Raw genomic sequence first — 20,903 nt, forward strand, 5'->3', positions numbered from 1 at the left:
AAGATCTGAAAACAGCCCCAGTGCCCATCAGTAGACGAGTGGATAAAAAGGCTGTGGTACATTTACACCATGGAACACTCTGCAGCTGTAAAAAAGAAGGATCTCTTACCCTGTGAGACAGCGTGGAGGGACCTGGAGAGTATCATGCTAAGTGAAATAAGCCAGTCAGAGAAAGACAAGAGTCACATGATCACACTTATATCTGGAATCTAAGTAACAAAATAAACTGATGAACAAAGTGGATCCAGAGGCATGGAAACATGGAACAGAGTGTGGAATCCCAGAGGGAAGATGGGGAGGATGGGTAAGTGGGAGGTAATCAACCAAAGACCTTGTATGCATATATGCATGGCCCTTTGACACAGACAGTAGGGCGATAAGGGCCTGGGGTGGGGGTGGGGGCGGGCTGGAGGGGTTCAATGGGGGGGAAGGGGACATATGTAATACTTTCAACAATAAAGAATTATTAAAATAAATAAAGTTTTAGTTCAGAATGTGTTTAACTGATTTAACTGGTATCAGAATGTGTTTAACTGATTTATCTAGTATCAGAATGCATTTATCTAATTAACTAGTACAAATTGATTCCTTAGAGGATGATGCCCTGAATAGCATAAGAAATTGGCCAAATAAGAGAGCCAGGCTTCAGGACACGCTGAACACTTCCTCCTTAAGATCACTTCTGAGAGGACACTGGGGAAATTACTGCGAAGTTCTTCATGCACGTTAGGGTTTCTAGGGAGAAAACCAGGCAGTCACGCTTATTTAATAACTAGAGGCCCTGTGCATGGATTCGTGCACCAGTGGGGTCCCTCAGCCTGGCCTGTGCCCTCTCACAATCTAGGACCCTCGGGGATGTCAGAGGCCTGGTGCGCGGATTCGGCCCAATCCCTGCAGGCCAGGCTGAGGGACCCCACCAGTGCATGAATCTGTGCACCAGGCCTCTAGTTTATACTAATAATCTATACTAATAAAAGGATTATATGCTAATTAGACCGGATAGACCAGACGTCCTTCCTGACAAAGCCGGGGGCGTGGGTGGCCTGCAAACCGCCCGCAACCCCTCGCCCAGGCCGGCCCCGCCCCCCAGCTGGGACCCTCCACCCTGATTCAGGGTCCCCTTCAGGGCAGGCCAGCCATGCACCAGGCCTCTATCCTATATAATGAAAGGGTAATAAGCAAATTGACCCTAACAGCAGAATGACCAGAACGACTGCTGGACCAGTCACTATGAGGCGCACTGACCTCCTCTTGGTCCCTTTCCCTGACTGGCAGGCTCTGATCGCCTGATGGCCACCCACGGAGGGGGCGGGGCCAGCAAGCAGGTGGGAACAGCTGACCTCTCGGTCCCTTCCCCCCGGCCGTCAGGCACCGATCACCAGATGGAGAACAGGGAACTGGGGGCAGGGGGCGGGGCCGGCTGCGGGCAGCTGGGGAAGATGGCCCTGATCACAGGCCAGGCCTAGGGATGGTACCTGCCCATGAATTTCGTGCACCGGGCCTCTAGTATGCATGTAAGATCTTTGGTTAATCTCTTCTCACCCTCCCCCTTCCCCCTTCCCTCTGACTCATCAGTCTGTTCCATGTTTCCATGCCTATGTGTTGAGCATCTGCCCCCTGTGGTCAGTGCATGTCATAGCTTCCAGTCGAAAGGTCCACCGGTCCAAAGGCCCAATAGTCGCTTAGGCCTTCCTATATATAGATTGCCCTTGTACAGCTTCAGGCAGATCACGGGCTGTTCACCTGTGCACTGAGGGTTCATAGGAACGCTCCATGCCGGTGCCCAGGTTCACCCGGTGTCTTCACAGACTCGTCACCCTGTGGACAGTGGGTTCCACTTCACCTTTTCTGAAAAATCCCGGGGATCCTGGGGTTGAAGGGCATCAGACCTCGTGCTGCCCACATCCCTCCCCTCTCAGGTCTCAGAGACACAGGGCCGGGGTCCAAGCAGACTCTCCCTTCTTCCACGGTCACAGAACTTCTGGTTGTGAACTTGGCATTTGTACAAATAAAAAGTTTCCCACAAGACGTGGGAAAGTGAGCGAGAACGGAGATGCTGTTCTCCCACCAGGAACCGGAGGCGGGACACACGTCCGCCACGCTGAGCTCGCCGGCCGCCTGGAGTGCTTCCCGGAGAAGGGAAGGGGCATGCCTGCCTCCTCTCATCGCACTTGTCCCGCCTTGGAGATCAAGTGGAATGAGGCTTCTGTCCGCATCCTTGTCTGCTGTACTTTCATTCACTGAGGATGCCGCGCCCCCCTCCTCCCGCCACGGCTCTGAGGCGCGGCGTTGGCTGCTCACACCGAGTGCTCTTGCCCGGGATGTCGTCTGTCCCACAGAGGGTGCGTGGCACCGCTGTCAGGGCTGTCTTTTGTTGCTCAACGGAGGACTCATTTCCCCATTGAGCCTTCTAGGTGTTCACGGCCTTCTGCGTGGCAGCCACGCGACAGCCACGCGATAGCGAGGGGGATGGCGAGTGTCCCATCCTCTTTGGTCTTGGGGACAGTAAGTGAAACACCACAACAATTGAGACCTGTGACAAAAGGTGGCCTTATTTACTCTCCTGAAACCAGTTCAGATTTTCACTTTTAATCACATTTCTCATTTTGAAAGCAACTAAATGCTAATTTGAACATAGTAACAATTCAAAGCCGGGCTGCTCTCTAAATTGTTTTGGGTACAAAAGCACATTGGGCAGGAGGTGGGGCTATGTCACCCCAGCACTGCGAATCGAAAACTCCTGTTCCCGTCTGGTGGGGGCCAGCTGCTGGGCCGCCTCCTCCCCAGGACGCCGACCGTGCGTGACTCAGCCGTGCCTGAGCCTTCGTGGTAACAAAACAAGTGCCCCTGTGGGCGGTAACTCTTTCCGGAGGCAGATGCACTGCTTCCAGGCAGGAGGTGCTTCGCCATGAGCGGGGCCCTCACTCAACCGGGAGCAGGGCTCACCTCGCACCAGCCCTGCTCATGGCCTGGACCCTGACTCTGCACTCACCCTGCTCATGCCAACCCGCTCTGGGATCCATGGAAAGGCCACCTGCTGGCAGTCTCACCCTGCGGCCCAGCCTGTGTAGCGGGTTCATTGATTGGCGTCTGAACCTCACTTCTTTTTTCTTTTTAATCCTCACCTGAGGATATCTTTCCATTGATCTTTAGAGAGTGTGGAAGGGAGGGGAGAGACAGAGAGAGAGAAACATGGATGTGAGAGAGACACATCAATTGGTTGCCTCCACACTCACTCCCTGATCAGGGCCAGAGATCAAGCCTGCAACCCAGGTATGTGCCCTTGACCGGAATCGAACCCGGACCCTTCAGTCTGCAGGTCAATGCTCTATCCACTGAGCCACACCAGCAAGGGCTGGTCCTCACTGCTGATGCTGCTCCTGTCCCCTGCACAGCAGTCAGGAGCGCCTGCATGGGGCGTGTCCTGGTGGCAGTCGGTGCAGGGTGCGACCAGCACTCCCTGTGGCCGCTGTGTGACTTCCTCGTTTGTGACCATTTCCGAGCTCATCACTGTGAACCTGTCTTGCAGATGGACCATGACCCCAGGAGTCCGGCGTACATTGCCGCCCAGGGACCACTGCCCGCCACTGTGGCCGACTTCTGGCAGGTGACTCATTTTTTTTATTGTTTTATTGCTTAAAGTGTTACAAAGGGTATTACATATGTGTCCTTTTTTTTTCCACCTTGACAATCCCCTGGCCTCCTCTACCCCCCAGTGTCTTATGTCCATTGGTTATGCTTATATGCATGCATACAAGTCCTTCGGTTGATCTCTTACCCCCCTCCCTCCTGCCCCCCCACCCTCCCCGGCCTTCCTGCTGTAGTTTCACAGTCTGTTCGAGGCTGCTCTGCCTCTGTATCTATTTTTGTTCATAAGTTAATAATGGTCTTTATTATCCATGAATGAGTGAATTCATGTGATATTTTTCCTTCATTGACTGGCTTATTTCACTTAGCATAATGCTCTCCAGTTCCATCCATGCTGTTACAAATGGTAAGAATTCCTTCTTTTTTACAGCAGCATAGTATTCCATTGTGTAGATGTACCACAGTTTTCTAATCCATTCATCTACTGATGGGCACTTAGGCTGTTTCCAGATCTTAGCTATGGTGAATTGCGCTGCTATGAACATATGGGTGCATATATCCTTTCTGATTGGTGTTTCTGGTTTCTTGGGATATATTCCTAGAAGTGGGATCACAGGGTCAAATGGGAGTTCCATTTTTAGTTTTTTGAGGAAACGCCATACTGTCTTCCATAGTGGCTGCAGCAGTCTGCATTCCCACCAGCAGTGCACGAGTGTTCCCTTTTCTCCGCATCCTCTCCAGCACTTGTCTTTGTTGATTTGTTGATGATAGCCAGTCTGACAGGTGTGAGATGGCACCTCATTGTTGTTTTGATTTGCATCTCTTGGATGATTAGTGACTTTGAGCATGTTTTCATATGTCTCTTGGCTTTCTGAATGTCCTCTTTTGAAAGGTTTCTATTTAGGTCCTTTGCCCATTTTTTGATTGGATTGTTTATCTTCCTTTTGTTAAGTTGTATGAGTTCTCTATAAATGTTGGAGATTAAACCCTTATCGGTGATAACATTGGCAAATATGTTCTCCCATGCAGTGGGCTTTCTTGTTGTTTTGTTGATGGTTTCTTTTGCTGTGCAGAAGCTTTTTATTTTGATGTAGTCCCATTTGTTTATTTTCTCTTTAGTTTCCAATGCCCTAGGAGCTGAATCGGTGAAGAAATTGCTTCGGCATATGTCTGAGATTTTGTTGCCTTTGGATTCTTCTAGAATTTTTATGGTTTCCTGTCGTACATTTAAGCCCTTTATCCATTTTGAGGTTATTTTTGTGTACGGTGTAAGTTGGTGGTCTAGTTTCATTTTCTTGCATATATCTGTCCAATTTTCCCAGCACCATTTATTGAAGAGACTATCTTGACTCCATTGTACGTTCTTGCCTCCTTTGTCAAATATTAATTGAGCATATTAGTTTGGGTCGATTTCTGGGCTCTCTATTCTATTCCATTGATCTATATGTCTGTTCTTGTGCCAGTACCAGGCAGTTTGGAGAACAGTGGCTTTGTAATACAGCTTGATATCTGTTATTGAGATCCCACCTACTTTGTTCTTTCTCAGGATCACTGCAGCTATTTGGGGTCTTTTTTTATTCCAGAGGAATTTTTGGAGAGTTCGTTCTAGGTCTGTGAAATATGCCGTTGGTATTTTAATGGGAAGTGCATTGAATTTATAGATTGCTTTGGGTAGTATGGACATTTTAATGATGTTGATTCTACCAATCCAAGAACATGGCATGTTCTTCCATCTGTTTATGTCTTCCTCTATCTCTTTTTTCAACTAGGTGACTTATTTTTAATCAGTTATTTTTCTGAAAGTGAGCTCTTACTTTGATTGTGATAACGCCTTGGGTGCAATTAAGCCAATTCAAACTTGTTTACAGGGTTTGTCAAAAGTTACATGATTTCAGAATTTATTGGGGGCCTTTAAGATATATATTTTTTGTAATCCTCACCAAGGATATTTTTTCCATTGTTTTTGGGTTTTTTTCGAGAAAAGTGGAAGGGCGGGAGGGAGGGAGGGAGAGAGAGAGAGAGGAAGCATCCATGTGAGAATGACAACGTGGCCGGTTGCCTCCCGCACGCGCCAGACCAGGGCCGGGATTGAACCTACAGCCCTCCAGGCTACGGCCGACGCTCTAACCACTGAACCGCCAGCCAGGTGCCTTTAATGTGTTTATGATCAATCAGGTTTTCAAAACTGAGTCTGAAAAAAAATCCCTTCAAGAGATTTAATGTTTTAAAGACACTTTTTAAAGCCACTTTACAATTTCATTTTTTGAAATACAAAGAAAATTAATCAGTGTTTTATTTTATTAAAATGTCTCTTATCTATTGTTTAATCTTATGATCCTGAGCACCGGGCGGGGCTCGGACGTTGAGAATGAATGTTGACATCAGCCACTCAGAGCAAAGTCGGGGACCGGGGTCCCCGCCTCCATTTCCCTCACTGTCTCTGACCCTCTCTGCCTTGGGCCCGCAAGTAAGAGGCGAATCGGCTAACCATCAGCCCTCACTCACCCCATGGCCTACATGCTTTCCCACCTCCCGTCAGCCCCCCGACTCTCCGCCTGAAGGAGGGGGTGCTCCGGCCTCACAGGGGTTCTGGGAAGAGGCCCGGGGCGGCCGCCAGCCCCTGCCTTGTCAGTGTCTGCACATGCAGGCACCTGTCCCTACTTTGTGGGCAAGGTGAGCGACTGTGCGAGCAAATCCTGCAAAAAGGGAAGCCCCTGCCCCTCCCGTGTTCCGTGGATCAAGCGCGACGCCGTGGCGCGGGACCCCGAGCTTTGGCGCTAGGACAAGTTGCCCCGGCCGGACACTGAGCTTCCTCCGCTCGCACCTGCCCGAGGCGCCCACGGCCCTGGGACAGCCGCTCACGGAGGAAGGCCCACGAGTGCGGAGCCGCTACCGGGAGGGAGTTTCCCTTCTAGCCTCGCCCCCTGGACCAGCAGCTGCGTAAGAGCCTCCCCTGGTGCAGTGAGGGGGTCCCTGGTGCAGTGAGGGGGTCCCTGGTGCAGTGAGGGGGTCCCCTGGCACAGTGAGGGGGTCCCTGGCGCAGTGAGGGGGTCCCTGGTGCAGTGAGGGGGTCCCTGGTGCAGTGAGGGGGGTCCCCTGGTGCAGTGAGGGGGTCCCCTGGCACAGTGAGGGGGTCCCTGGCGCAGTGAGGGGGTCCCTGGCGCAGTGAGGGGTCCCCTGGCACAGTGAGGGGGTCCCTGGTGCAGTGAGGGGGTCCCTGGTGCAGTGAGGGGTCCCCTGCAGCAGGGGTTCTAAGGCCTCGCAGGAAGCGTGGAGACCTCGGCGAGCCTGTGGGAGAGGCAGGCACGTGCTCATAGGCCCACTAGCTGACTCCTGACCATTTCTCAGACTGCGCGTCTGCAGGGCCAGGCTCTGGCTCATCCCTGCTGGACACTGAGAGGCGGACTGGCGGGTGCTGGGGGTCGGGGGCGGCTGTTGGGGGAAGGGGGAATGGGGGTGACAGGTGGGGGGTGGGTGCCGGGGGGAAGGGAGGTGGCTGCCAGGGGAAGAGGGTTATGTGGGGGGTGCTGGGTACAGGAGGGAGGTGGGTGCCGGGGAAGAGGGTGCTGGGTGCTGGGTGCAGGGGGGAGGTGGGTGCCGGGAAGGGGGGTGCTGGGTGCTGGGTGCTGGGTGCTGGGTGCAGGGGGGAGGTGGGTGCCAGGGAAGGGGGTGCTGGGTGCTGGGTGCAGGGGGGAGGTGGGTGCCAGGGAAGGGGGTGCTGGGTGCTGGGTGCAGGAGGGAGGTGGGTGCAGGGGAAGAGGGTGCTGGGTGCTGGGTGCAGGGGGGAGGTGGGTGCCGGGAAGGGGGGTGCTGGGTGCTGGGTGCTGGGTGCAGGGGGGAGGTGGGTGCCAGGGAAGGGGGTGCTGGGTGCTGGGTGCTGGGTGCTGGGGTGCTGGGTGCAGGGGGGAGGTGGGTGCCAGGGAAGGGGGTGCTGGGTGCTGGGTGCTGGGGTGCTGGGTGCAGGGGGGAGGTGGATGCCAGGGAAGGGGGGTGCTGAGTGCAGGGGGGAGGTGGGTGCCAGGCCGGGGCAGATCACGGCCTCACCTCAGTGCCCGCAGCCATAGCACGTGCAAGAGTCCACGCACTTGAGAAACCAAAGCGAGTGTCCATCCAGGAAGCAGATCCGGGCGTCTGGCGGGCGGCCTGGGATGGCACCCTCTCGGGTCGGCCCTTTGTACAGAAAGTGTCGATGACCCTTTAAGAGCGTGTGGGTCTCAGCTGAGCGCCAACTGTCACAAGTCCCCATGCGGCCTCGGGGTGGCGTGGTCTCCAAGGAGCGGGCGGGCGCTCTTGTGTGGAAGGAACGAGTGGGCACAGGCCAGGGGACGCGCAGACGAGGCTGCCGTGAGGCGGGAGGCCCGGGGCAGGTGCTGGGGGTGTTCTGCGCGGAGGCCTGGGCCGCAGGGCATCATTCCTCCCAGCAGGGCTCCGTGGGGTTGGCCACTCAATGCCTGGCGCTCAGAAAAGACTGCGGTGAAGGCCCTCCATTCCCCCACTGCTCTAACCGCCTCAGCCTCACGGTGAACCTCCCGCTGACACTCCCCCAGGACGGTCTAAGGGTGGAATGTGGGCCATGAGCCCGCGAGGTACTGGGTTCCCAGGAGGGAACCACAGACAAGTCCCAGCTCCCACTGTGGCGGCTGGAGCCCAGAGCAGGGGGAGGGGGGCCGGAGCAGGGTGTGGGTGGGGGAGCCCAGAGCAGTGAGGGGGGGGGTGAAACCCTGAGCAGTGGGGGAGGAGACCAGAACAGGGGGCAGAGCCCGGAGCAGTGAGGGGGGAGCCCGGAGCAGGGTGTGGGTGGGGGAGCAGGGTGTGGGTGGGAGAGCAGGGTGTGGGTGGGGGAGCAGGGAGCAGGGTGTGGGTGGGGGAGCAGGGAGCAGGGTGTGGGTGGGGGAGCCCGGAGCAGAGTGTGGGTGGGGGAGCAGGGAGCAGGGGGGAAGCGGGTAGCAGGGTGTGGGTGGGGGAGCCCGGAGCAGGGTGTGGGTGGGGGAGCAGGGAGCAGGGTGTGGGTGGGGGAGCAGGGAGCAGGGTGGGGGAGCAGGGAGCAGGGTGTGGGTGGGGGAGCAGGGAGCAGGGTGTGGGTGGGGGAGCCCAGAGCAGGGTGTGGGTGGGGGAGCAGGGTGTGGGTGGGGGAGCAGGGAGCAGGGTGTGGGTGGGGGAGCCCAGAGCAGGGTGTGGGTGGGGGAGCCCAGAGCAGGGTGTGGGTGGGGGAGCAGGGTGTGGGTGGGGGAGCAGGGAGCAGGGTGTGGGTGGGGGAGCCCGGAGCAGGGTGTGGGTGGGGGAGCCCGGAGCAGGGTGTGGGTGGGGGAGCAGGGTGTGGGTGGGGGAGCAGGGAGCAGGGTGTGGGTGGGGGAGCCCGGAGCAGGGTGTGGGTGGGGGAGCAGGGAGCAGGGTGTGGGTGGGGGAGCCCAGAGCAGGGTGTGGGTGGGGGAGCAGGGTGTGGGTGGGGGAGCAGGGAGCAGGGTGTGGGTGGGGGAGCAGGGAGCAGGGGGGAGAAGCGGGGAGCAGGGTGTGGTGTCTCGGGCCTCCCCCGTCTCAGCAGCAGGTGCCCCCTGTCTCCCTGGTCCCCCTCTGGGACATCCCAGCTCCGCTGCAGACGCAGGCCCACAGGAGCAGGACCCCATGCCGCGCCAGGTGCCGGGACAGCACGGGCGGGAGGGTCCGCATCCCTCAGAGCACCAGGAGCGTGTGCCTTTTCCCACAGGGGGGGCGGGTGCCAGTCACTGCCCGTTCGCCCCTCCACTGGCTGCTGGGCCTCCAGCAGGTGCCCCTCTGCCGAGCAGGTGTTGCTACAAGCTCCCTCTCTCTGCCTGTCACTATGCGTGACGGGGCGCAGGGGGCGGGGGGGGGGGGGGGGGCGTGGGCACAGGCTGTGGCCATCGTGTTCCAGCAGCCGAGAACCTGTGAGGACGGGGGTTCCGGCACTCTCACAGGACCTGCGCTCCCACCGCACCCACGCCGCCGTGTCTGCTGAAGGGGGCACCCTACCCGACGGTGCTGGCTGAGGGCACCCCGGCTGCCATCTGTCCGTCCGTGGCTCCCCTCTGCGCACACAGTGGCCTGAGAAGAAATATGCCCCGCGATGCCGTGGGGTCGCTGCTCCCATTAGTTTCACTTGGGTTTCATCTTATGCTGCCTTCGGGGAGCTGGGCCCTGAGTGGGCGCGCCCACCCGCGGCATCCCTGAGCAAGGGGAGGCCTTCCCAGGGCCACTTGGGGGCGGCCGAGCGCTGGGCGATCAGCTACGCCTTGATCGTTGCGTGTTGATTACGCTCATAACCCTGCGTTTCTCCTGGTTTCCGCAATGGCTTCAGGGACCTCCACCTCGCCAAGGCCGGTCGCCGGGTGTGTCGCGGGCCCCACCGCGTGGCCACATGTGCACGCGGCCGTGTGTGGGCCGCAGTGTGACTCGCCTGCAGGTTCCATTAAACTCCAACATGAACGGCACACGGAGTGCCCGCGAGTGTTGACATCACCGTCACGTAGGAACATAAATCAGTACTAAAAGAGGAGAACATCATGCGGTGTCTGATTTTTATTTGTGTTCTTGTAAGTATATTTTTATTGATTTCAGAGAGGAAGGGAGAGGGAGAGAGAGAAACATCAATGGTGAGAATCAATGACCGGCTGCCCCCTGCACGCCCCACACTGGGGATGGAGCCGGCAACCAGGCATGTGCCCTGCCTGGGAATCGAACCGTGACCTCCTGGTTCCTAGGTCGACGCTGAGCCAATGAGCCATGCCAGCTGGCCTGATTTTTAGATTATAGTTGGGGGGGGGGGGGTGATAATATCATGAAGAGAAAGCCTTTTATATTTGGGATTTGTGGATGTTTTAAGTAACAAGATCTTAATTGGATAGTTATGGGGTATTTAAAACAGGCAGACACTCCCCTGCTCAGCTTACGTCTGAGTCTGTGTACGAGCTGAGCGTGGCCGCTGCAGGAATGGGGTTGGGGGGCCCCGCTGGGATCAGACGCAGAGACGGGCCCGGGGCCGGGGACCCGGCAGCTGGGTGTCTGCTTCCCCTCACGCCCGGTGCCCGCTCCCCACCCCACCCTGAGATTGGGCTGGGGGTGCGTCTTTGGCGATTTTGCCGTGTGCTGTGTGTGTTCGTGTGTTTGCTGGGTCCCGGGGCTGTTTGAAGGCGGCCGTTGGGAATTATCAGATCCGTTCCGAGTGCGTTTCTATTGCAGCAGCATTGCTGACCTCGGGCGAGTGTGGGATTCCCGTGGTGAGACGTGGCTTCTCGCGTCACACGGAATCGGGGCCACCCTGAAGAACGGGCGTGCCGCCCACCCAGCTGCTGTGGGAGGGCGCGCCGTTCCCTCCGCTCAGCAGGGCCAGGCCCCGGCGGGGTCTGTGTCTCTTGGTGGGAAGTTTCCTTCAAAGAGCAAAACTGGGCATCGCACGGCCCCCCGAGAACTGAGGGGGCTTTAGGCACAGATTCGCCGGTTCTTTCACTAGTTCATGGAACGTGCAGAACCTGAACTCGGGCTCAGAGCCGCGAGCACAGAGCATGTGTCGATGACACGGCTCAGGTCCTGGGGGCGCGTAACCTGGCCTTCCCTCTGCAGATGGTGTGGGAGAGCGGCTGCGTGGTCGTCGTCATGCTGACCCCGCTGGCAGAGAACGGCGTCCGGCAGTGCTACCACTACTGGCCTGACGAGGGCTCCAACCTCTACCACATCTACGAGGTACCGGCCACCGTCCCCCTGAGGCCGCACCTGCAGCCAGGTCCCCACAGGGGCCAGCCCCTGGGCCAGGTGTCCCCTTGGCCCCGTGGTCAGTGACACTCAGGCCTCCAACAGGCTGCGCCCTGGGACTCGGACCCTGGGACTGGGGCTGGGACTGGGGCTGGGGCTGGGGCTGGGGCTGGGGCTGGGACTGGGACTGGGGCTGGGGCTGGGGCTGGGACTGGGACTGGGGCTGGGACTGGGACTGGGGCTGGGGCTGGGACTGGGACTGGGGCTGGGACTGGGGCTGGGACTGGGGCTGGGGCTGGGACTGAGGCTGGGACTTGGGCTGGGACTGGGGCTGGGACTGGGGCTGGGGCTGGGACTTGGACTGGGACCTGGTGTGAATGACATGGCTCTCACGGTTGAAGTTCTAAAATGCAGACAGCGAGGACGAGGAAGTGGCCTCATGGGTGCTGTGCGCATCCGGGCTGGGCGAGGCTGTAGGATCCGCTTCTAGACAGACCTGCCATGGCTCTCATTGCTCCCTGACCCCCCGCACCAGGGTACCTACCGCCCTGTCCGCCTTTATATTCGAGGGGGACATGCCGGCGAGCGCACTTCTCTTCCTGGATTTCCAGCCCACGTCCGGGACCGGGACGGAGCCGTAAACTTGGGCAGCTAAGTCAGGCCCTCCCTTGGCTCTGCCTTGCATTGAACTCAGAGTGCTCGGTCCCGGGGGAGCCATGTCGGAAGCAGAGAGATGAACCCTGGCTCTCCCTCGTGGCTCCTGGTCACCGAGGGCGTCAGCCCCAGCAGGCCCCAGGGCCGGGGCCTCGGCTCCTTCAGGCCCGGGGATGCCACCTGCCACGTGGACCCACTGGCCTTTCTGTTCAAATGGTGATTTTTTTCTAGAAGGCTTGTATGATTTAAAAATACAAAAGACAAACCCTGGGATGGTTGTGGATTGTAACACATTTTTCCAGTTGTTTGAGCATTACGCCCTCTATGACATCAAAAACCAACAGCCAGTGTTACTTTTTGTACCAACCAGGATGAAATCGAGACAGAGGGCCCTGGTCTGTGGGCCGCGCGGTCTCTGTGTCGCCGACATCTGCCTCCCCCCCACCCCCCACCCCCGCTGTCCCACAGGTGAACCTGGTCTCTGAGCACATCTGGTGCGACGACTTCCTCGTACGGAGCTTCTACCTGAAGAACCTGCAGACCAACGAGACACGCACCGTGACCCAGTTCCACTTCCTGAGCTGGTATGACCAGGGCGTGCCGTCCTCCACGCGGTCCCTCCTGGACTTCCGCAGGTAGGGCCCGGGGCCCCGCGGGGCAGCGCGCTCCTGCGCCGAGGCCGAGGGCAGGCTGCCTGGGCCGCACACCGCCCGCTGTGAGGCGGCCCCTCCCTTTGATACGCACAGATTATAAGTGCATTTTATGTAGGAGAGACGGCAGAGGAAGGATTATGTTAAGTCTATTAATTACAAGAGGCTTTCTTATCTCAGGTGTGAAATCGTGAGGGGGGACTTGGTATCTTAGAATTGTAGGGAAAAATGGTTTTTCTGTTTTTTAGGGGTTTTTTTAGAATTTTGTTTATTTAATCTTTTTATTGATTTCAGAGAGGGAGGGAGGGGGAGGGAGAGGGAGAGAGATGGAAACATCAGTGATGAGAGAGAATCATTGATGGGCTGCCTCCTGCACACCCCACACTGGGGATTGAGCCCACAACCCGGGCACGTGCCCTGACCAGGAATTGAACCGTGACCTCCTAATTCATAGGTTGATGCTGAACCACTGAGCCACGCCGGCCGGGCGGTGGTTTCTTAATTACAGCTGACATTCAGCGTTGTTTTTGTTAGTTTCGTGTGTACAGCATTGTGGTCAGACAGTTATATAATTTGCAAAGCGACCCTCCGGTGCCTGGTGCCTGGCCGTCGCAGTCACTGTGGTCTCGTCAGCCCTGCTCCCGGCTGCGCGCATGCTCCTCCTCCACGCGATGGAGGCCCTGGAGTCTCCACCTCAGGCTCTCGGGCATAAAGCCTGCCTCTTAGTGTGGACACTTGTCTGGTTGGATCTGACGGCTTCGCAAGCAAGCGTGGGCCCGGCTTCTAAAATGGGTCGCCTTGGCGGGACACCGGGGTACCGTCAGCACGTGACTGTGTGTTTTCAGTGCAATTTTGAAACTGACAGTTTTAAAACATCCAGGCTTTTGTTCATGCTCTAGTCACCCAGTGGGCTGTCTTGCTTGAATGTGCACTAATTGAACCGCTGGGAGGAATGTGAGGTTCCATCCCTCCGGCAGGAAGATGTTGACGATGCAAAAAAAAAAAGCAAAATTTAAGACAAAGGTTCCTTGTGCATCAAATGTGATGACAAGAATAGGTGAGCATTGGCTCTGTAACGGTGGTAAATGAACAACAACGACAGGGAAGATGAGGTTGAGCACCATGGGTCACTAAGTCCACAGGTTTGCAGAACCTCAGGTGCTCATCCGCTGGCCTCCTGCCTCCCAAGGAAGTCAGATAACTGACCAGCAAGAGGGTGTGGCCGGCATCACACAGTCCCGGGTGGCTTCCCAGCCTCAGGCTACACCCAGATTCCTTGATTCGTGTGTTAACAGATTCTTAGGTTCTGGTGCTACTATTTCTCTTGCCTTTTAGTCCACTTTGGAAAAATAAATGTCTTCCTGTGACTAGCTCTTTGGACCCTGTAGCTTGTGAGAGCTGGAGGCGAGATGTGCGTTTCCTCGTAAGCATGGCCACAGGTGCACCCAGCGTCCGCTGCCCCGTCCCCTCCTGCGGGGGCGGGACACTGCGAGCCCCAAACACTGACACGGTGGCCACGCAGCCTTCCTCCCCAGCCATCACAGACATCTTCTTAACAGGGACTTATGTCTAAAGACAGGCTATCCAAAATCTTACCTGGGGTCCTCAGACAGTGGACAGTCCTGGCCGGTGGGTGTGGCTGCAGAGAGGGGAGCCCACTCCCATCACCTGTGTCCGTCCTGTGTGTTCATATGTGCATATGGGCCTATTTCTGTGTCCGTGTCTACATATGGAATTAACCACACAGCCCGCCGTCTGCACTTTCTGTCAGGAAGGAAGACTGAAAGGTTGGACTCTCCAAATTCCCTCTCTCCGGTGCTGGGTGCTCAGGCTTGAGCAGAAGTTGGTCACACGGAAGGGAGCACACGCCCACACACGGTTTTGAAGCCTCGTGAGAATGGAAAGCTGCCCGGGCTGCCCTCGTTGTCTGCACCACAGGCCCGCTGAGGTCGCCATCCGTAGGCACCAGAAGATCAGTGTGACCAAGCGCACCCTCGGGCGTTGGCCGACACCCAATGGAGGCTGTGTGATTCTCTGTGCAGATTAGTAAACAGCACCCACAGCCCAGGCTCCGGAAGGCGGCTGGAGACTCTGGCCACCCCCACACAGCAAGGTGTTCCCTTCCCGGGAATAGCAGGCAGCTCACGCCAAGGCGCCAGGCAGGTGCCGTGAGGTGTCACTGAGTACCTCCGGAGCCCAGAGGGGCATATTTGCACCTTAGAGGGAAGCTGCTCGGCTCAGAGGTCAGTGGCGTCACAGGCGAGGGCTTGGCTCTGACGCCTCTCCCTTCTCTCCGGCACGTGCGCTCCCTCACGCTGCTCGCTGTAAACTGGACAAACCCTTACTTTGCCAGCTCATTAGCGGTGGCCGGTGTCATTTTTGTGGCGTTGCAGCTAGTAATATGAGCCCAGTTGCATAGTCACAAAAGTGATCATTGGAAACTGTGACTCTACTGCAGGGCAGTGTGGGGACCCTTTCTGAGCCTCTAACGACCTCTGACCTTGCTTGCTGTTCCTTGCCGCTCAGGGACCGAGGGTTGGTTTGTATCACTAACCCTTCCTCCGAGAAGCCCTCCTGTGTCTCCATGTGCGGCCTCGCTCACTGACACTTGGTTCTGATGGCATAAAAGGAGGCGGCCTCACGTGGCTCATCTTGGCAGATACTCTGCCTTGTCTTGGGTCGACCAGATGAACGCTTCTGTTGACTGCGCGATGTTGTTGCTCTTCTGTTGTGGTGTTTTACTTCATAATAAACCAAGGACCTGATTCTTTGTCAATAAAATTCCACAGCATAGCAGCACCTTGTACTTGCACTGGCGTCTCCTGGCCCTTTGTCCATAGGCTTAGCACGGGCGGCTGGAGGGATGTTACAATTACAACGAGACCTTCCGAAGGTGCTGCTGAGCGGGCAGCCAGCACGCGTTGGCGGAAACACCTCAAGTGTATCACAAAGCGAAGACGGGAGAGCACGTTGAGCCCCAGGAGCCAGGGAGGTTTTCTGGCTACGTTTGCCAATGTGCTGACCAGCCGTAAAGGGGTGCTGTGCAGCGACACCCCACACCCACGTTTTCTGAACCCCCAGTTTAAGGAAGGACATCTGGTTATATTTATTTCTTTTTTCAGTGTCCATGTTTTGTGCTTGGGCCCATCAGAAAAAATGACCAAAGCCTGTGACTGACTAGTGTGTGACCGTGGAAATGTTGAGTGTAGTCCTTACAAATGGGCCTAGGCTATGGAGCGAGGAGGGTGTACAGCTGAGCCAGCAGCTGAGAAGGGAAAGGGAAACAGCCAGAGACAGAGAAATTTCCAGTAAAACCTTCTGTTTGAACATTGAAGACCTGTAGAAATAGTGCCACCTAATTGTGCCCAACCACTGAGCTTGCTTGATTCTGCACACGCACACAGGCACAGTGCATGCACATACATGTACAAATACAACACATGTACCAACACGCACATGCACAAATGCACATGAGCATGGTGGACAAACATGCACACATGAATGGATACGTGTGTGTGCACACACAGGCCTGCACATGTGTGTGTACGTGCATACACGTGTGTGTGCAAGCACAGACGTGTGTGTGCGCAATCATGTGTGTCGCACAGACGTGTGTGCGCCCATTTGCAAACATGCACACACATGGGTGGACAAACGTGCTTGTATACGGGCACACACCTGCACAAACACACGTACTCACCCTTGGGGTACAAGGTCTGGCATCGGTTTGCTAGCGGTGATGCTCACGTTGCCTTTGCATCTCGAGTAAAAAATGGGAGGTTCAGGAGAAATGAGTGGATCTCCTTTCCACCTGCTTTACTCTCAAAGGGCCAAGACCCTAAGGCAGTGATGGCGAACCTTTTGAGCTCGGCATGTCAGCATTTTGAAAAACCCTAACTTAACTCTGGTGCCGTGTCACATATAGAAATTTTTTGATATTTGCAACCATAGGGAAAAAAAACTTATATTTTTGGTATTTATTTTATATACTTAAATGTCATTTAACAAAGAAAAATCAACCAAAAAAATGAGTTCGCGTGTCATAGGTTCGCCATCACTGCCCTAAGGCATCTGGCTCGCGTGTGCTGTGGGTTTTAATGCATTCACCTTGACTTCCCCACCACTCCCGAGGTAACCTTGCAATGTACACCCAGAGCAAGGAGGTTCCGGCAGAAATGGAGATGTGGCCCTGGGGACACTGGGCAGCTTGTTGACCTGCGTTCCTGAGGCTCCTCATTGTTAGGCCACCTTTGGAGGGCCTGCAGCTTTAAACAGCGTGTTCAGAGGCAGCAGCCAAGTCCCAAACTGCCCAGAGCGGGTGGGTGCATGGCCTGTGCAGGGCGCATCTTGTGCGTTCAGGGCTGTCAGCCTCCCTGAGTACTACCCCGTCTGTTCCCTCCCTAAAGGAGGCAGGAAAACACAGCACGATGCTCAGGCTGCACAAGGTTAACCAAGGTTTTGTCATGAACCGGTCACCGCCGTCCCCCGATCCTGTCCTCTCAGCTTGTTGGGTTTGTACCAGAGCAGCCAGTTCATTAAAACTTTTATTGATTTTTAGAGAGAGAGGACAAGAGAGGGGGAGAGAGAGAGATCAATGTGTTGTGAAAGAGAACCATCGATTGGCTGCCTCCTGTTCATCCCCTACGTCCCCTAGTTGGGATCAAACCCACAACCCAGGCATGTGCCCTGACCGGGAATCGAGCTGGCAATCTTCCGGTGCAGGGACGACGCCCACTCAACTGAGCCACTGTTTCTCCCTAAGCCAGCAAGCAAAGAAGCGTGACACGTTCCCGTTTCAGGACGAGGAACAAGACTGGCCGGTTATTCTTTTCCACCTTTGCCTCAGGTCCCCTGCGGCACAAGTTCCAGACACACCCTCGCCGTTCCTTCCAGGACCCAGACCCGCCTCTTTCCTCTTTTTCTTCATTCAGAGCCATCCACTGAGCAGTTTCATGCCCTTTCTAAACAGGCTGGCTTGTCTCACTGGCTTAAACAATTTTGGAGTTTGCACAGTGAATTTCAGATGAGCCTCTGTCTTGATGTAGTTATAAAATCTCAATCTATGCTTCTTGTTGGTTTTCATAAATTCTGACCTAAAATCTGCACAATGAAGTTGTTTCCGAACATCCCCAAATTTATTGAAATGGGAAGCATGGAGGGTTCTCTCTTTTCTGCGTCCAGCGCGGCTAGAGAGCGGTCCGGGTCCTGAGTAGGGGCGGCTGGAGATTGAGAAAATGAAAGGAAGAGACAGACACAGAGACGGAAGGAAAAGCTGGGGCCGGTGGGACCGCTGCCCTCTTCTGATGGAGAGACAGGGACCCAGCACCCAGCGTGTTTATTTTATACCCCAATACCAGGAAGTTTCACCAAAGGTCAAGACAAAGGAGATTATGTGCATTCTTAGATGGGCCCGAGTCCTATTCATTCCTGGTGCTTGGCTAGATTTACATAATAAAACCCACTCCCACGCACCTGGGCAGAAATGAAGGTCAAGCTGAGAACACTTCTGCCTTTTTGGCAAGATGCATATCCAAGATGCCTACCGCCCTGGATTCAGCTGACAGTTTATTAAAGAAATGCCCATGTGCCGTCCCAGGGGCTCTCTACAGGGAAGGCTTGTCTTGAATGCAGTTGCGGTTTCTCCATCATTAGACACCCTTTCAGAGCCACATTTCCAAAGCCCTGTAAGGCGCTGTCGGAGACAGAATAATAGTGTTCCGTTCCGACATGATGTCTAGATTGTAAGGGATTTTGAGCAGATATTACAGAACTCACACATTCAGGGAGTAGTCTGGGCACCCATCACAGTTTTTAAAAAGGTGCGATTAACTGTAGGAACGAGAGAAAGGGCCCCGGTGGCGGCGCTGCTGCCCCTCGACCTGAGGCCTTGAGTTCATGCGTGTAAAGGGGAAAGGAACAAGGGAACGTGCAAGAACTGTTTGGCGGTTTCTAACGCTGTTTATCACTGAATATTAAAAGAAAAAGAAGCCTTTGAAAATGTGTGTGTGATTTCGAGTTCTTCAAGCTGCCGCAGACGGGCGTCCCAGCTGCGGTGTGTCTGCTTTGGTTTAGTGGTGGTTTGGCTAACGCGGCGGAGACGTCGCAGTGCGTAACTGTAATTCCTGTCTCTTTTTATTTCAGAAAAGTAAACAAGTGCTACAAAGGCCGCTCTTGTCCAATAATTGTTCACTGCAGGCAAGTACAACCTTTCGCGTGGGTTACCCAGCGTCTGCTACTCCCCAACCAACTGCAAAGACAGGGTCGAGCTTTCTGGTGGCTTCACAGTCACGTCCACCTGGTGCAGGTCACGAGACCAGAGAGAGACGCGCCTCCCTCAGCTCCGTGCAGCCGTGCCGTGGGGCCCAATACCGTGTGCGCGCACGTGGCGAGCCACTGAGCTGGGCACTAGTCTGTCGCCACGGGGTTTTCTTAACCCCCGTGGAGCCACCACATGGCAGCCGGGGGCGGCGTTTCCGATCTGTCGCACTGTCTTGGCCGAGCTGGAACCTGGTGCCAACGTGAGGAGCACAGGGCGGTTGTGAGCAGGACAGAACCTGTGATGGCACAGGAGTGTCCACTGCGGCTCCCGGCGTGAGCCCGGCCTTTAGGTGGAAATTCTAGGCTCGGGCCCTTCTGCAGGCCATGCCCACTGGTGAGAGCTGGGAGGATGCAGCCACCTGCCTCGGCAGGAGCCACACCACTTCCTGCAATGACCTTGGAGGCGCCTTTCCGCCAGGAGACGCGTCTCAGCATCAAACACCACGCCTGTCAAGACCTGTGTGTGCACATGTGTGTGTGTGCATGATGCGTGATGCATGTGTCTATTTCTGTGCATGCCTGTGTCTGTGTGTGTGTGTGTGTCTATGTGTGTCTGCGAGTGTCTGTGTGTGTCTGTGAGTGTCTGTGTATGTCTGTGAGTCTCTGTGTGTCTATGTGTCTGTGTGTGTGTGTGTCTGTGTATGTCTGTGTGTGTGTCTATGTGTCTGTGTGTGTCTATGTGTGTCTGTGAGTGTCTGTGTGTGTCTGTGTATGTCTGTGTGCGGGTCTGTGTGTGTGGGTCTGTGCATGTGTTTGTGTGTGTCTGTGTGAGCCTGTGTGTCTCTGTGTCTTTCTGTCTGTGTCTGGGTCTCTGTTGGTCTGGGAGGAGAGGAAGAGAGCAGAGACAATCTGGTTTCCTCAAAGCCAAGAACGGACCACTTTACCCACGTGGCCCGAGCCAGGCAGCGGTTGGTTGGAGGGTTGGTGGTAGAGCTAACACACTCATGTGAAGTTTGTGTAGAAGAGAAGGGAGCAGACCCGGCAGGAAGGTCCCTGGAGGGAGGCCGGGGGGAGTGCAGGGGGACGAGTCACCTTCCCAGCCGCAGCTTTTTCAACCATTTGTTTGAGGAAACACGTCAAAGCCAAACGCAGTGGGCCTTGCTACCGGCTCACGGTGACTCCTGGGATCCTGCCATTCTAACCTGAGACCAAGAACATGATTTCTCCTTTAGTCATGGAACTCCTCAGGTCTTTTCCTTAAAGTCGCCGTGGTTTTGCCAGGAGTATCCATGTAAATCCTGCGTTTGAAGCCGCTCAGGGTGGCACGTGCCTGGGACAGGAGTGGTCCTGCGTGGCCTGAGAGGAGAGGGTGGGGTCTGGCATCCCATGTTCCTCCGTGTGCTGTTGTGAGGCACCATTCAAACATGTTCCCGCCTGGTCCGGGTGTAAATTGTCCGATGGTTGCTGGGGGTGAGGAGGGGGTGAGCGGAAATGTGAGGAGGACGAGGCTGTCCCCCTCTGCCAGGAGCCCCAGTGTCATGTGCGGTGGGGCCACCACCTCCACCTGATGCCAGGACCGGCATCTGCCGCGAGGCTGTGTCAGAGCTCAGGGCATTCGCCCTGCACACAAATGCATTGCCTGACCCTTTATTCGTTCTTCTAGACAAAATTTACCCCCTCTTTGAGGAACGAATCTACACAGGCACATTGGCTAATCCACGTCGCTTCCTGCTTCCTGCTTCCTGCCCCCTCTCCCCCTCCCCCTCCTCCCCCCTGCCTCCTTCTCCTCCCCCTTCCCCCTCCTCCCCCCTCCCCTCCTCCTCCTCTTCTCCATCCTCTCCCTCCTCCTCCTCCTCCTCCTCCTCCTCCTTCTCTTCTTCTTCATTCTCCTCCTCCCCTCTCCTCTCCCTCCTCTTCCTCCTCCTCCTCCTCCTTCTGCTCTTTGTCCTCCCCCTCCCACCCTGTGATTCCTCCTCCCCCATTTCCCCTCAGAGCCCTCCCCTCCCCTCCCAAGCACAGGAGGAAGTGGCTGGTGTTGGCTTGGCTGGT

At 56.0% G+C, this 20,903-nt stretch overlaps 1 protein-coding gene across 2 annotated transcripts in view; it reads left to right on the plus strand.

Annotated features, from left to right (window-relative positions):
• Positions 1–20,903, plus strand: part of PTPRN2 (protein tyrosine phosphatase receptor type N2) — a 479,830-nt gene that overhangs the window by 448,100 nt on the left and 10,827 nt on the right. For both annotated transcript variants that reach the window (XM_070423558.1, XM_070423559.1), the window contains 4 exons: positions 3,530–3,607; positions 11,164–11,283; positions 12,415–12,581; positions 18,738–18,791. In XM_070423558.1, the coding sequence (XP_070279659.1) occupies positions 3,530–3,607; positions 11,164–11,283; positions 12,415–12,581; positions 18,738–18,791 (419 nt within the window). The remainder of the gene's footprint in view (positions 1–3,529; positions 3,608–11,163; positions 11,284–12,414; positions 12,582–18,737; positions 18,792–20,903) is intronic.

Source organism: Myotis yumanensis, unplaced genomic scaffold (genome assembly GCF_028538775.1).
Source record: "Myotis yumanensis isolate MYYU_CA2020_CCGP unplaced genomic scaffold, mMyoYum1.0.hap1 SCAF_9, whole genome shotgun sequence".
NCBI classification, from domain to species: Eukaryota; Metazoa; Chordata; class Mammalia; order Chiroptera; family Vespertilionidae; genus Myotis; species Myotis yumanensis.